We start from the raw sequence: 16,442 nt of genomic DNA on the forward strand, positions 1-16,442 counted from the left end.
CCCTCCCCCACCCCCCCAATCCTCTTGTCCTTTAAGGCCCTCCACCTACAGGAAGCCCTTCCAGAGTGCCCAGTCCCTGCCTAATCCCTGTTTGGACCCCGGCCTCTCCAGCTCTGGCGTAGCTACTACCTTGTGCTGCCCATACTGGCCTTGTTCTCCAGTTAAATTAGAAGCTCCCTGAGGGCAGGGTTTCCCCTGACTCCATCACACACCGCCTTGTCCCCTACCAAGCCTGGATATTTTTTAAAATTTGACCCAGAGCTATGCAAGAGAGATTCCTAAAGTGGGAGGCTCTGTGGTGGTGAACTCTGGGCGTCCTTAGGTAACCCCTTCAGGCTTTCCAGCACAAAATCAGAGGCAAAATGGTCCCCAACCTGCCAGCTGCAGGAGTGACTGCTAGCAGCTCAGGGCTGGGAGCTGAAGTGAAATTAACCTCTGTGTGCAGAGCCAGGCTGAGCTCCACTTCCTGTTGACCCTGGGGGGACCCCAGAACACCTCTTTGCCATTCATGCTCTGGATTCAGGTGGGAGAAATCCTTGCCCTCAGGGAGCTGCCAGTTTAACCAAGGCCAGCATGGGGGGACACGTGAGAGCAGCTCCCCCTGGGATTCCAGGTGGGGCAGGTGGCCAAGGCCCCCAAGCCTGGGGTTTCAGGTCCATCTCTGCGTCGCTCAGCGGTGCCCACTCAGAGCCAGACTGGGCCAAGCCGGGGCGGGCCTCCTCCCTCCCTGGTGTCCGGGCTGCCAGAGGAAACTGGCTTGTTTTGGCATCTGTCTCCACTGAGCTGCAGCCCTTCCTCTCCTGCTGCTTTGCATAGTGGCGCTAATTCTGGCCTCGACCTCCACCAGGGACCCTGGGCAGCCGGCTGGGGGTGGGACGGAGCCTTCACTTCTCCCCCCACAGCAGGGTCTTCCCCCTGCTTGGGGCTGCCCTGAATCTGGGGAGGCCTTGGCTTTTTTGAAAGACAACTTAATATCTTTGAATAACTGCGTTTCCCTAATGCTTTGAAGTACTGTTGGCAGAGAATCATCTGAGCAGGGAGACCTGCCTCGACCACCAGACACCCACCCCGCAAGGGCACTGCCTTCATGGTTACGATGTAGAAGCACTCCCTGGTCCGTTCTTCTGTCTCAGAGGCTTACACTACAGGTGTCCCCATGTCTGTCTTATGGGTCCCTGGCCCCCGGAACTGACAGGCAGTGGAAACAAAGCTGGGTGACGCTGGTGGGGGGTGATGAACGTCTCAGGTCTCGGTTGCTTTATCTACAAAACGGGAATCATAAATCTTGTCCAAAGGAGTTGAACCAGATGTTGGTTTTTAGAAAATTATCCTACAGTAAAATTGACTTCGTTTTCTTTTCACGAATTTTAGATTTACAGGTCTGTATAACCACCACCGCAACCAAGATACAGAACGTGAATCAGACTCTTTTTCTGGGTCCCCCAAATATTTATATATTGAGAATCTCTTAACTGCCCATAAGATTTTATTGAACACCTCCATATTCATTTACATGATCTTGCCCCACTGTTACCCTGGAAGGGGGACGGCTGCATCCCAACTTTAAAAATGAGAAAATCGAAGCCCCGGGAGATGATTACCATAATTGGCCAAAAGTCACACACAGATCTTCTGACTCCAAACTCAGCATTCTTTCTACTACATCACAGCTGCCTCCTTCAAAGGACCCTGAGCCAGAGGAGGAGGAGAGCCATAGGGAGAGAATCCTGGGACAGCTTTGCCATCTCCCTTGTTCACAAGTCCCAAAGCCCCAAACACCCCACTCCTTCCTAATAGGCCAGGATGTTGAGTCACTGGGCCATCCTTCCAGGAGTCCAGCTCTGGGCCCCTCTGGGCCCCTCTTCCTTTAGAATGCAGCCCCGAGGGCCCTTGGTGGGCACATGCCCTGCTGCCCACTGGGGGAATCCAGCCCTGTCCCCCGGGGCCTGGGGTAAGCACAGGCTTGTTCCTCCTCCGTTCTAGCTTGACTTCCGGCCCCCTGGCTGCAGGTGTTGCTAGGCCGGGGGTGCTCTGACCAAAGGGTTTGGGTGTTTTTCCAGCAGAATTGGAGATTAGAGAAAAACAAAACAAAACTCGGAAAGCTGCTGCTGTTTGGGTGTCACTGGACCCCCAGCAGTTGTGCAGCCTGGCCGGATCTTCCGCAAAGGGCCTCAAAGGCCATCCAGCCGGGGGACCAGGGACTCTGGTCCGCGCGTGCTCTGCTCTCTGTAGGCAACCTCAGCAGCTGGATTCAGAGCCCACATCTGTGAAATTTCTGGATTTGTCTCTGCTCTCCAGGCTGCACCTAGTTATGGCATCCTCGGGAACTGCTATTGACTCAGGTACAAACAAAAACCAAAACCAACAAACCTGCCACTTGGGGACACCTCAGTGGCCATCTCCCACCCCAAAGCCTTTACTTGGAAACTTAGGTGACTCCACAGAAAACAAAAATGAACAAAACTGAAACCCTGAATTCAGAGTGTAGTTTGTTTAAACACATTTAGACAGATCCTAATGCACAGATCAAATTAAAAAAAAAAAAAAAAAAAAGACATCGTTCTCTCGGCCCTAAGACCACTTTCTCACATGGCAGGAGTGGGCGGGCCAGATGCCTCGTGAGGTCCTGTTTGGGGCTCAGGTTCTGCAAGTTGTGGGTCTGTGTGCTCACCCTCAGCATATGCATGCTGCCCTGTCTCCTTTTTACATTTAAATTTGTTCAGGTATGTATTGCTGTGCATGGCAAGATCCCATATAATCATTTTTTCTGTTCTTGTTATGTTAAATTCATTCTACTATGAGGAGAACATCAAGACACGTCATGGCCTGCCTTGCCATTTCTGGCCGGGGGCGGGGGGGATATTTGAGTTCTTTCCCTGGCACTGTCTTTTCATCCATTCAATCCACTCAGCAGATGCTTGGTGAGTTGCTAGGCCTGGGATGGTGCCAGCTGCCAGGTCCCCTCACTCTCCAGAGCTATGCTCTCACCTCTATATCTTAGCTATTTCTTTCATGGTAGTTTTCACAATGTGAAATTTCTGTATAAATTTCATCATTCTGTATTTATTTGTTTGCTATTGTCTCTCCCGTAGACTGTAAACTCCAGCAGAGAAAAGATTGTGTCCTTTATTCGTGTAGGTATAATGAACTGGTACAATACCTGGCACATGGAAGGTACAACTGCTTATTGAATCAGTTAATGCAGGAAAAAGAGAATGAGTGAATGAATGAAGAGATGAAAGGCATGAACCCAGCCTCAAAGAGCTTACATTCCCTTAAGGGGAACAAGATGTTTACAAACAACCACAGAATAAGGTAGAAGGAGGCAGAGGTTATTTCCAGCTGAGAGCACCAATCAGGAAAGCACCTCAGACTTCCCACAGCTGCTGGACACACCCCGGTATTATTATATTTCTTTTTCAATGGGCTTGTCTCCCTGGGGAATAAGCCCCCAAGTGGAAATTACTTAGTAGGTCCTGTGATGTAGATTGTTTTGCACTTCTAGATTGTTCAGAGATCCTCACCTACTGTAAACAACATCCCCATCAACCCACAGGAGTGCCTGCCCTCATCCTCCCCCCCACCCCAGAGCCCTCCAAGGCCCTTCCTCCATGCTTGAGCCCTCTGGCAAACTCAAGGGTCTGATGAGATAAAGGAAGTGAAAACGTGATGTACACTGAAATGTGCAACACAAATGTGAAGGATGATGCGACTTGGTTCATTAAATCGGGCTCCATCGAGTTGTTTTTTTACTGCCTCTTTTCTTGGTGCCTGTGTACCTCACTCTGGGCTGAAGCTCCTTGCATTCAATTCGCCCCAAGCTTCATTGAACATCTTCTGAGTGGGGACTTGATCCCGCCCTGCTAGCTTTGCACTAAGGATAGTGCTTTCACGCCCAGCGGCGCCACTGTCTTTCCTAGATGAGGCTTCTAAAGAGCTCGTTGTGGTGGGAAGACTGGGGCCTTGGGCTGCCATCTTTTAGGAGCTGAGAGACTCCTGGCAAACTACTTATCTCTTTGAGCCTGAGTGTCCTTGTATGAATGCACCTCACCCTCTCCGCATCACTCAATACAGTGCCTGGCACATGGAAGGCGCTCAGAAATGTTGGTCTCCTTTTCCACCTCTCCCTGGAGAAGCCCTTGGGAATCCCCACATAATATTCTCTAAAAACATTGACCCAATGAGCTGTGATCAACGCGGTCATCAGACTCATGCTTGAATCAAAGACAAAGTGGAGCATATCCTGGGGGCAATCCCAACCTCTGGCCTCAAGGAAAGCAGGACAGAGCTAGAGGTGGGAAGCATGGACCTCAAGTGACCAGGGGAGAATGGAAAGAGCTGCTCCCAGTCCCTCTGCGGCTCTCCCTAAGACCAGGGCAAGCATGACTCTAAACAATGAGATGGCCCCAAGCCGCGTGGACTTGAACCTCAGAAGTGCTCCTGAAGCCTGAAAGAGGCCACTTTCGGATCAAGAGTAGATCTTTGAATTTCCACAATATGTACAGAGAACCCCAGAGACGGTCAAATCTGAAAATACGAAGGGCTTCCAAATACACTGAAATTCATGGATTCCAAGATGATGGGGGATTCATCCTGAACCCTTTGAGGATGACCCCGGAGATGCTGATCACAGCCTCTCCTCACTGGCCACCGTGCAGAGGCCATTGTGCGGCAGCCTCTGAATCTGGAGAAGCCAGGGGTCTGGCCCCAGGTCGTGCCCCCAAGAAGGGGTGAGTGCCTCCCTAGCAAGAGCACGAAATTCCCAAGTCTAATTCAAAGTTTATCTTCTACTAGCAATGAATTATGTATGTGTCTCCATCACTAAAGACCCTGAAAAAGACCTTTTCTAGACTAGAGAGAAGGGTCACCAGTATCCACCCCCCACCCTCCAGTTCTTCCCTCTTTGGGTCTGATGGCTGCCACCGTGGTCACCTTTTATAAAGGTGTATCCCGGGGGTCCCCAGAATCCTGTGGGCCAACCGGAAGTGGGTTGGTGAGAGGAGACGCTCCCCTGCTCTGGCTGGTCCCACCTGTTCTTGTCAGTAACCTGCCTGGCAGGGAGCCTCAGACACACCTCACCTGTGCCCACCTTGTGTGGCTCTCAAGTAGTCCCCAAGTCGGGCTCCTGTACCCTCAGTCCTAGGGGAGGCCTGAGCTTCTCCCGTGGTCCACAGTTCACATACTAGTCCCCCCAGCATTAGCTAGAAGTCTGTCACGAGAGGTTCCACTTCAGTGTCCCTTCTCCCAGGTGACCTAGAAGGAAGAAGTGGCGGAGGACACAGGAGGCTGTGTGGGGCTTAGAGACCCTCCTCCACTTTCTGCCTGGCTCCTCCCCTTTGGTGGCTCTGGAAGGAGAGGAAAGGGGCGTCCTCACCTTTCCTGTGGCCCCACCTTCCTCAGAGCCTGTTTCTTTAATGACACTCCCCTCTGGTCCTCCTATGGTCATGCCTGGGGACAATTCCCACAGGTCCCAGTGCCCTCCGTAGCAGATGAAGAATCAGGGGCACTGTCGGGTGATGGTTCAGGAGTGATGGGAGAAAAGAGAGCTCTGTCTTCTGGTCTTAAAAGGGGGAGATGGCAAGGCACAAGCACTCAGGTTCTGGACCATGGGGGTGTGACTTTTCAGCATTGGTTGGCAACACCATGACCAACCACCTCTAGAAAGGTTTTCTCGTTCGTTCGTTTGTTTCCCCACAGGGTCAAGTGCTAAATGTTCTTAGACTCAAGGGATGGAAGGTTGAAACGGAGGGCAATATGTTCTTTCCTGCTCTTATCCTTGGGGACGATTTAACGCTGGTGACCTCCAGATGCTGAAATAGCCCCAACCCTGGGCACCAGGAGGTGGCAAGACTGTGGCCCTAGCCTTCCTGACCCTGACCTTGCCCTGCTATGTGGTCTCCGCCAGGCACCCCATGTCTCTGGGCCAGTCTCACCTGGAAAATGATGGACAACAAGCTGACTCTTAAGGGAGGACAAAATGAGGCAAAGGGACTCTTGTGATCAGGGGCAGGACCCTTGTGATCAGAGGGATTTAAAAGTTAAAAAGAACAGAGTGGCGCCCACCCAGTCTGCTTTGAAGAAAGGGCTTGGGATGCTGCAACGTGGGAAGAGCAAGGATTTGGAGATCTGCTGCCTTGGCTGAGGGCGCTCATGTAAGTAAGCCTCTCTGAGCCTTGGTCTCCTCCTCTGTAAAATGGGGTGATAATACTTCCTTCACAAGATGGTCCTGAGGGTCTAATGTGAGACTGCATGGGCATGCTCTTCACAACCTGATAAGCTCTATACAAATATTAAAAGGAGGAGAAGGAAGACGGGGAGGAGACTGCAATGACTGGAGAGGGCATCTTTCAGTGTGCTGTGCCCAGAGCTCCAGTGCTGGGGGTGGGACTCAAGTCCTCAAGGGCTCTTCCAAATTTGAGGTTCACTGACGGTGACAGGGCTATGGGAGGAAGCAGTTGTAAGCAGTGTCTGTTCCCGGGATCTCTGTGGCACATCCAAGGAGCAGGGACAATGCCTCAAGTTTTGGTCCTTTGCCCTACCCACCTGGGGGAGCCCCTATGCTCCGGCCAAGGGGAGGGCAATGTGTGGGGCTGGAGCCCTCTAGCGGTCAGTGTTAGCCCTGCATCCAGCTGCCTCAGGCTGGATCAGGTGGCAGGAGGATGGTGATGGGGCAAAGGTGGAATCTGTGCCCAGAAACCCCAGAATCTATTGCTGTCCTTGGCCCCCCTTCCCCCAAACACACATTCTCTCTGGTGGATGGAGGGGAGCTGTGCAGGGAGGAGGAAAGAGGTAGAGAGTGAGGAAGCATCCGCATAGTTCTCAGGGTACATCCATCCTGACATAGCCCCCCTTTAGGGGACCAGCTTGGGCCCTCCTCACCCTGGGGGCCAACCCCGCAATGACACCCTGCCACAGTGTGCCTGGACTCGGGCTACTCCCTTCTGCTACCTCCCCCTTAAAAAGAGGACGGATTGGGTGGTCTCTCAAGCTGAGACTCTGTGCGTACAGCCCTCAGGACAGGTGACAGTGGAGAGGGGAAGATGACAAGCCTGGGGGACATGACCCCAGAGGAGAAGCGGGAACAGGATGAGTAGGAGGGGGTTCTAAATTATCCATTAGCACAGGCCCGCCGGTGGCCCATGCATAAATGTATAGAGAAAACGGGTGGGGGCAGAGGGAGAGCGAGAAGAGGCCAGGGTATAAAAAGGGCCCACAAGGGACCAATTCCAGGACCCCAGGACCCAGCTCCCCAGACAGCTCAGGGTCCTGTGGACAGCTCACCAGCTGTGATGGCTGCAGGTAAGCACCCCTAAAATCCCCTCGGGCTTGGTGTGTACTGAAGGGTGATGGGAGGGCCCTGCAGATATATGGGGGCACTAACCTCGGGCGTTGGGGCTTCTGGATGTGAGCACGGATATCTACCCTCGGACACGTGATCAGGTTTTAAATGTTCTCATTCCCCGAGGCGGAGGGGCGGTAGAGGGCTGGCAGGAGAACCAGGCCTCTTGCTCTCTGGACCCCTCCCTCTCCGGCCCTCCTTGTCTCTCTCTAGGCCCTCGGACCTCCATGCTCCTGGCTTTCGCCCTGCTCTGCCTGCCCTGGACTCAGGAGGTGGGCGCCTTCCCAGCCATGCCCCTGTCCAGCCTGTTTGCCAACGCTGTGCTCCGGGCCCAGCACCTGCACCAACTGGCGGCTGACACCTACAAAGAGTTTGTAAGCTCCTCAGGGATGCGTACTAGTGGCGGGTGGCAGGAAGGGGTGAATCCGTGCCCCCTCCACGTAGTGGGAGGAAACTAAGGCGTTCAGAGGTATTTTATCCGAGTGAAGATGCTGTCATAAACTGAGGGGGGTTCCTAATAAAGCGGTGAGGAGAACCGCGCACCAGCCTAGACCCGGGCGCGTGTTCCTTCTCCCAGGAGCGCGCCTACATCCCAGAGGGACAGAGATACTCCATCCAGAACGCCCAGGCTGCCTTCTGCTTCTCGGAGACCATCCCGGCCCCCACAGGCAAGGACGAGGCCCAGCAGAGATCGGTGAGTGGCCACCGCGGACCGAGGGGCAGGGACCTCCCTCATCCTCAGAAGGCTGCCCCATCTCTCCGCAGCGGGCCTTGGGCTGTCTTCTCCCCGAGGAGGCGCAGGGTGGTGGCTGGTGGCGGAAGGTGACGGATGGCGGCGGGAGGCCCGCGGGCAGAGGCCGGCCTTACGCGGCTGCCCCCCGCCCCCGCCCTCGCGGCGCCCACCACCCACCCATCTGCCCGCAGGACGTGGAGCTGCTCCGCTTCTCGCTGCTGCTCATCCAGGCGTGGCTCGGGCCCGTGCAGTTCCTCAGCAGGGTCTTCACCAACAGCCTGGTGTTTGGCACCTCGGACCGCGTCTATGAGAAGCTGAAGGACCTGGAGGAGGGCATCCAGGCCCTGACGCGGGTGGGGATGGCGTAGTGGGGCTCCCAGCCTGGGCCCGCGGCCGCCCTCTCCTGGCTTAGCCGAGGGATGGGGGGCTTACGTGGGCTGGGGAAGAGAGGTGCCTGCTCTCTCCGTGGCGGTCCAGCCTTGACCCGGGAGAAATCTTTTCCCCGTTTCCCCTTGTGAGTCCTCCCTCCACACCCTTCTCCAAGCCTGGAGGGGAGGGTGGCCAATGGAGGGGACGGGAGGCAGCCGCTCCCAAGGGCTCCCTGTCTGTCTCTCCCTCCCTTTTGCAGGAGCTGGAAGATGGCAGCCCCCGGGCTGGGCAGATCCTCAAGCAGACCTACGACAAATTTGACACAAACATGCGCAGTGATGACGCGCTGCTCAAGAACTACGGGCTGCTCTCCTGCTTCAAGAAGGACCTGCACAAGGCTGAGACGTACCTGCGGGTCATGAAGTGTCGCCGCTTCGTGGAGAGCAGCTGTGCCTTCTAGTTGCCGGGCATCTCTGTTACCCCTCCCCAGTGCCTCCCCGGACCCTGCAAAGTGCCACTCCAGTGCCCACCGTCCTTTCCCAATAAAACGAGGTTGCATCACATTGTCTGAGTAGGTGTCATTCTATTATGGGGTGCAGGGGGGCAGTACAGCAAGGGGAGGGTTGGGAAGACAACCTGCAGGGGTCCTCTGGGCTCTATGGGAACCCAGATGCTGAACGATAATTGACCCGGTTCTTCCTGGGCTAGAAAGAAGCAGACACATCCCATTCTCTCTGTGACACACCCAGTCCATTCCCCAGGTCTGTAGTCCCAGTTTGCTGGGGACTCATAGGTCAGGACCACTCCCCTCACCCCACCCCCAAAGTACTTGGAGGCATTTCTCTCTCCCCTACCAGAACCACAAGACCAAACCTAGCCCCCAAGGGTGGGAAGAAATGAAAGCAAGACGGGCTATTAAGTACGGAAGTACAGAAAATGCCTCCAACATGTGAGGAAATCATAGAACTACCTTTGTGCAGAAATTTTAAGGTGAATACACGTTCAGCCCAACTACCCTTGGGAAATGGGAACAATGCAAAAATGGCTTTGGGACAAACAGAACCAGAACGTTTGGGATCTGAACTGGGGCAAGGGATGTGGAAGAGAGATTCTAAACTGAGGTTTGCAAATTCAGTGCCAACAGGTGCCAGGTAGGTACATACATAAGTAATAAGGGCTGCATGTAAAGGGAGAGATAGCAACTAGCTCTCAGCCTGCTTGTGAGGGATACAGCACAGAGGGGTGCGGACCAGAGCAACCCAAAGAACTCAGGCCCCAGCTAAGGATGGGGCCCATCGGCCTTGTCAAGACTGCAGGAGCAGGGCTGCCAGACCTTCTGATTCTTCGAGACAGACAGGACATCCAGACTTTCATGTAAAATCTAATGTTTAAACATTGGCAACTAATTCTTATTGAAAACACTTTAAGGGCAAAAGTTAACCCGAGCACATGTGGTCTTCAAGCTGTCAGTGGACAATTTGTTCTTAGAGGAGTGGATTGGGATAACTTGGTATAAGGGAAAGAATCAGAAAGACTTGGACTTGAACTTATGTTCGGGAAGAAATTACTTAACCTCCCTGAGACCCAATTTCCTCACGGATAAAATGGAGATAATAGTGTATTGCCTTACAAGGCTTATGTGAGGATTAAATGAAATGAGGTTTCTGAAGTGACTGACACAGTACAGCACTCAAGAAGTTGCAGCTGGTTTTGCATTGAATTGTGGGGTGCTCTGTGTTTTCCAAGGGAATGTTCAAGTACTTGTTATTGAATCACGTTCTGTTTTCCTAATGGCACCTCAGATGTTTCTGTTTTATTTCCAAATGAACTTAAAAGGGCAGCTTTAAGAGTTAAGTTTTTAGTCACCCAAGCACCTTGGCTAAGTAACTAGTGATCTGTAAATTAATAGTTAGATGCTCAAAGTAACGCTATCGTCCAAACATGATTTCACAAAGTCAATAATTCTTTCACAATGCAAATAATCAATAAATCTTCCTGAAAAGCTCGAAGTTTTACATGCCATAATGAATTTTCTTCAAAATGGGACTCACGTGTATTCATTTTGGATATTTTACATCAAGTAACTAATGTAAATGTAAACCTGGGGAGTAGTTGAAAGTTGGAATAATCAGAACCCTGGAGCTCCATTTCTTAACTCAGAAACCATTCCTCTGCCTTAGGTCATTTTTGTCTGACTTTTAAATCATGGAGTTTTGGAGTTAGAAGGGCCTCACAGGTCATCCTAATTCCTTCTAATTTAGGATTCTTACCCTATAGCCTCCCTCACAGATGGTACTCACTTGTGTAGCACTGGTGTCAAGGGAATTACTATTTTCCAAGGTAATTTATTCTATTAAACCCCTCTGGTTTCAGTGAAGTATTTCTTACATTCAGCTGAAATCAATGTCCCTGTAATAGCCCTCATTTGACCTTAGAATTATTTGCATATCTCATGGTCTTTTAGAAGTTGATGTATTAAGCACAAATATTATTATCTATTGGCTTGAATAAGTGTTTTAAAAGGAAAGTGAGGGGACTTCCCTGGCGGTCCAGCGGTTAAGACTCCATGCTTCCACTGCAGGGGGCAAGGGTTCAATCCCTGTTCGGGGAGCTAAGATTCCACATGCGTGTGGTGTGGCAAAAAAAAAAAGGAAAGTGAGCCATCTTAAGAAGTATGTGTTGAATGAATGTGGCAGGAGAGGGGTGCCTGCAGAGAGGGGTGTTGTAGCCACTAGTAAGAGGGTTCTAAAGTGGGGCTGTCATGGCAGCAGTTGACTGCAGAGGGACCCACACTCCAGAGAGCTTCCACTCAGCTCCTTCTGGGCGGGCGTAGCTGAATCAACTCAACCACTGCTGGTTGAGAATTACGAAGACGCTAGTGGATTTTGCAAAATTTTTGAATTTAAAAAGACCTTAAAGACCATCTACCCTAAACTCTTTGATTTGCCAACTGTTAATCTCCCTTTCAGCTCTCCAGTGAGGCGTTGGATGGCAAACTCGGCTGTAAATTAGAAATGCCGGGGGTGTTTTCTGTAGCCTTCACTCCCTGAGATTCTGACTTTAATGGATCTGGGATGGGATCTGGACAAGAGAATTTTTAAAACTCCCCAGGTGAGAAGGCTGAGAATCACTGAGTTGGGACCACAAAGATGAAATGCACGTGTCCACAGGTATTGTATTGGTAAAAGGGGGCAAAAGGAGATGAGAGACCTGGGCCAGTTTCGACACTTTCTGTTTCCAGTTCTAACCAGTCAATTTAAAAAATTCTAATAAGTCAGTAGCAAAAGGACAAATACTGGATGATTCCTCCCATGTGAAGTACTTTGAGTAGTCAAATTCTTAGAGACAGAAAGTAGAATGCTGGTTACCAGGGGCTGGGGGGAAGTGGAATGGGGAGTTGTTTAATGGGTAGACTTTTAGTTTTGCAAAATGAAAATGAGTTTCTGTTGTGAATTACACAACTGTTGTGTAATTCACAACAATGTGAATGTAGTTATTATTGAACTGTGTGTTTAAAGTGGTAAAGTTTATGTTATGAATATTTTACTGCAATTTAAATTTTTAAATTGAGGTATAATTGGCAAAAAACTTTAGTTTCAGGTGTACAACATAATGATTTGATATTTGTATATATTGCAAAATGAGCACCACAATAAGTCTAGTTAATATCCGTCAGCATACATAGTTACAAACATTTTTTTCTTGTGATGAGAACTTTTATTTTTAAACATTTTTTAAATTTTATTTATTTTTTAATTTATTTATTTTTGGCTGTGTTGGGTCTTCGTTGCTGCGTGCGGGTTTCGTCTAGTTGCGGCGAGCGGGGGCTACTCTTCGTTGCGGTGCGCAGGCTTCTCATCGCGGTGGCTTCTCTTTTTGCAGAGCACCGGCTCTAGGCATGCGGATTTCAGTAGTTGCAGCACGCGGGCTCAGTAATTGTGGCTCGTGGGCTATAGAGCACAGGCTCAGTAGCTGTGGCGCACGGACTTAGTTGCTCCACAGCATGTGGGATCTTCCCAGACCAGGGCTCGAACCTGTGTCCCCTGCATTGGCAGGCAGATTCTTAACCACTGCACCACCAGGGAAGCCCAGAACTTTTAAGATCGATTCTCTTAGCAACTTTCAAATATGCAGTACAGTGTTAACTATAGTCACCATGTTGTACATTACATCTGAATGCATGATTTTAAATGTTTAAAAATTATTTTCTAGTGAAAAAGTCTTCCCCAAGGTTAAGACTAGTGAGATTTGCAGAAGAAAGAGTTCAATAGGCAGAGCTCCAGTAATCCTAGACCCCTTGGAATAATGTTTTTCTGATGCCATGTAATCTTTTAAATTTAACCTGAAATGATCATTCTGAATTTCTCCCATCATTATTGCTGAAATACATATGGTGAGTTTTGTCCTTTTATACACATTTGAGAGGACTTACACTTTGCCCTTGCTTCACAAGTCCTCAGAATTACAGGACCTGGGCTTCTGGGATAAGCAAAAATGATACTGCTTTGTGAATTCTTTAAATCAGGCCCCGGCAAAGCTGAGAAACACTTTGAGTGATACCAGTATTAGGGTGACCAGTTCGTGCCAGTTTGCATGAGACTTTCTCAATTTTAGTGCCAAAAGTCCCATGTTTTAGGAACCTCTCCGCTCAATGCAAACTGGGACAATTGGCCCTCCTACGAGTAGTCCCAAATCTTAGGGAACAACAACAACAAAAAAAAAAGGGAAAGTAGAGGAAGGAAAAGGAAATGGAATAGAAAAAGAGGAAGAGAGAACACAATGGAAAAAGAGAAAGGAAGTATCAGTGGTGTATATGACTTTTGATGGCCCTCAGTCGTTGCCATGGATTTCTGACTTTTTTTTTTGAATTTTATTTTATTTATTTTTTTATACAGCAGGTTCTTATTAGTCATCAATTTTATACACCTCAGTGTATACATGTCAATCCCAATCGCCCAATTCAGCACACCACCATCCCCCCCCACCGACCCCCCCCCCCACGGCTTTCCCCCCTTGGTGTCCATACATTTGTTCTCTACATCTGTGTCTCAACTTCTGCCCTGCAAACCGGTTCATCTGTACCATTTTTCTAGGTTCCACATACATGCGTTAATATACGATATTCGTTTTTCTCTTTCTGATTTACTTCACTCTGTATGACAGTCTCTAGATCCATCCACGTCTCAACAAATGACTCAATTTCGTTCCTTTTTATGGCTGAGTAATATTCCATTGTATATATGTACCACATCTTCTTTATCCATTCATCTTTCGATGGGCATTTAGGTTGCTTCCATGACCTGGCTATTGTAAATAGTGCTGCAATGAACATTGGGGTGCATGTGTCTTTTTGAATTATGGTTTTCTCTGGGTATATGCCCAGTAGTGGGATTGCTGGATCATATGATAATTCTATTTTTAGTTTTTTAAGGAACCTCCATACTGTTCTCCATAGTGGCTGTATCAATTTACATTCTCACCAACAGTGCAAGAGGGTTCCCTTTTCTCCACACCCTCTCCAGCATTTGTTTTTTGTAGATTTTCTGATGATGCCCATTCTAACTGGTGTGAGGTGATACCTCATTGTAGTTGTGATTTGCATTTCTCTAATAATTAGTGATGTTGAGCAGCTTTTCATGTGCTTCTTGGCCATCTGTATGTCTTCTTTGGAGAAATGTCTGTTTAGGTCTTCTGCCCATTTTTGGATTGGGTTGTTTGTTTCTTTAATATTGAGCTGCATGAGCTGTTTATATATTTTGGAGATTAATCCTTTGTCTGCTGATTCATTTGCAAATATTTTCTCCCATTCTGAGGGTTGTCTTTTCGTCTTGTTTATGGTTTCCTTTGCTGTGCAAAAGCTTTGAAGTCTCATTAGGTCCCATTTGTTTATTTTTGTTTTTATTTCCATTCCTCTAGGAGGTGGATCAAAAAAGATCTTGCTGTGATTTATGTCAAAGAGTGTTCTTCCTATGTTTTCCTCTAAGAGTTTTATAGTGTCTGGTCTTACATTTAGGTCTCGAATCCATTTTGAGTTTATTTTTGTGTATGGTGTTAGAGAGTGTTCTAATTTCATTCTTTCACATGTAGCTGTCCAGTTTCCCCAGCACCACTTATTGAAGAGACTGTCTTTTCTCCATTGTATATCCTTGCCTCCTTTGTCATAGATTAGTTGACCATAGGTGCGTGGGTTTATCTCTGGGCTTTCTATCCTGTTCCAGTGATCTGTATTTCTGTTTTTGTGCCAGTACCATATTGTCTTGATTACTGTAGCTTTGTAGTATAGTCTGAAGTCAGGGAGTCTGATTCCTCCAGCTCCGTTCTTTTCCCTCAAGACTGCTTTGGCTATTCGGGGTCTTTTGTGTCTCCATACAAATTTTAAGATTTTTTTGTTCTAGTTCTGTAAAAAATGCCATTGGTAATTTGATAGGGATTGCATTGAATCTGTAGATTGCTTTGGGTAGTATAGTCATTTTCACAATATTGATTCTTCCAATCCAAGAACATGGTATATCTCTCCATCTGTTGGTATCATATTTAAATTCTTTCATCAGTGTCTTATAGTTTTCTGCATACAGTTCTTTTGTCTCCCTAGGTAGGTTTATTCCTAGGTATTTAATTCTTTTTGTTGCAGTGGTAAATGGGAGTGTTTCCTTAATTTCTCTTTCAGATTTTTCATCATTAGTGTATAGGAATGCAAGAGATTTCTGTGCATTAATTTTGTATCCTGCAACTTTACCAAATTCATTGATTAGCTCTAGTAGTTTTCTGGTGGCATCTTTAAGATTCTCTATGTATAGTATCATGTCATCTGCAAACAGTGACAGTTTTACTTCTTCTTTCCCAATTTGTATTCCTTTTATTTCTTTTTCTTCTCTGATTGCCGTGGCTAGGACTTCCAAAACTATGTTGAATAATAGTGGTGAGAGTGGACATCCTTGTCTTGTTCCTGATCTTAGAGGAAATGCTTTCAGTTTTTCACCATTGAGAATGATGTTTGCTGTGGGTTTGTCGTATATGGCCTCTATTATGTTGAGGTAGGTTCCCTCTATGTCCACTTTCTGGAGAGTTTTTATCATAAATGGGTGTTGAATTTTGTCAAAAGCTTTTTCTGCATCTATTGAGATGATCATATGGTTTTTATTCTTCAATTTGTTAATATGGTGTATCACATTGATTGATTTGCGTATATTGAAGAATCCTTGCATCCCTGGGATAAATCCCACTTGATCATGGTGTATGATCCTTATAATGTGTTGTTGGATTCTGTTTGCTAGTATTTTGTTGATGATTTTTGCATCTATATTCATCAGTGATATTGGTCTGTAATTTTCTTTTTTTGTAGTATCTTTGTCTGGTTTTGGTATCAGGGTGATGGTGGCCTCATAGAAGGAGTTTGGGAGTGTTCCTTCCTCTGCAATTTTTTGGAAGAGTTTGAGAAGGATGGGTGTTAGCTCTTCTCTAAATGTTTGATAGAATTCACCTGTGAAGCCATCTGGTCCTGGACTTTTGTTTGTTGGAAGATTTTTAATCACAGTTTCAATTTCACTACTTGTGATTGGTCTGTTCATATTTTCTATTTCTTCCTGGTTCAGTCTGGGAAGGTTGTACCTTTCTAAGAATTTGTCCATTTCTTCCAGGTTGTCCATTTTGTTGGCATAGAGTTGCTTGTAGTAGTCTTTTAGGATGCTTTGTATTTCTGCGGTGTCTGTTGTAACTTCTCCTTTTTCATTTCTAATTTTATTGATCTGAGTCCTCTCCCTCTTTTTCTTGATGAGTCTGGCTAATGGTTTATCAATTTTGTTTATCTTCTCAAAGAACCAGCTTTTAGTTTTATTGATCTTTGCTATTGTTTTCTTTGTTTCTATTTCATTTATTTCTGCTGTGATCTTTATGATTTCTTTCCTTCTGCTAACTTTGGGTTTTGTTTGTTCTTCTTTCTCTAGTTCCTTTAAGTGTAAGGTTAGATTGTTTATTTGAGATTTTTCTTGTTTCTTGAGGTAG

General features: G+C 47.9%; 1 protein-coding gene across 1 annotated transcript; it reads left to right on the forward strand.

Annotated features, from left to right (window-relative positions):
* Positions 1-129: 129 nt before the first annotated feature.
* Positions 130-16,442, forward strand: LOC309649819 (somatotropin). The gene is made up of 5 exons (XM_082440253.1): positions 130-7,299; positions 7,553-7,713; positions 7,917-8,033; positions 8,264-8,425; positions 8,701-16,442. The coding sequence occupies exons 1-5, from the start codon at positions 7,140-7,142 to the stop codon at positions 8,899-8,901; spliced, it is 801 nt and encodes a 266-aa protein (XP_082296379.1). The 5' UTR covers positions 130-7,139; the 3' UTR covers positions 8,902-16,442.

The sequence above is a fragment of the Balaenoptera physalus genome (genome assembly GCF_965194825.1).
Source record: "Balaenoptera physalus genome assembly, chromosome: 20".
NCBI lineage: Eukaryota > Metazoa > Chordata > Mammalia > Artiodactyla > Balaenopteridae > Balaenoptera > Balaenoptera physalus.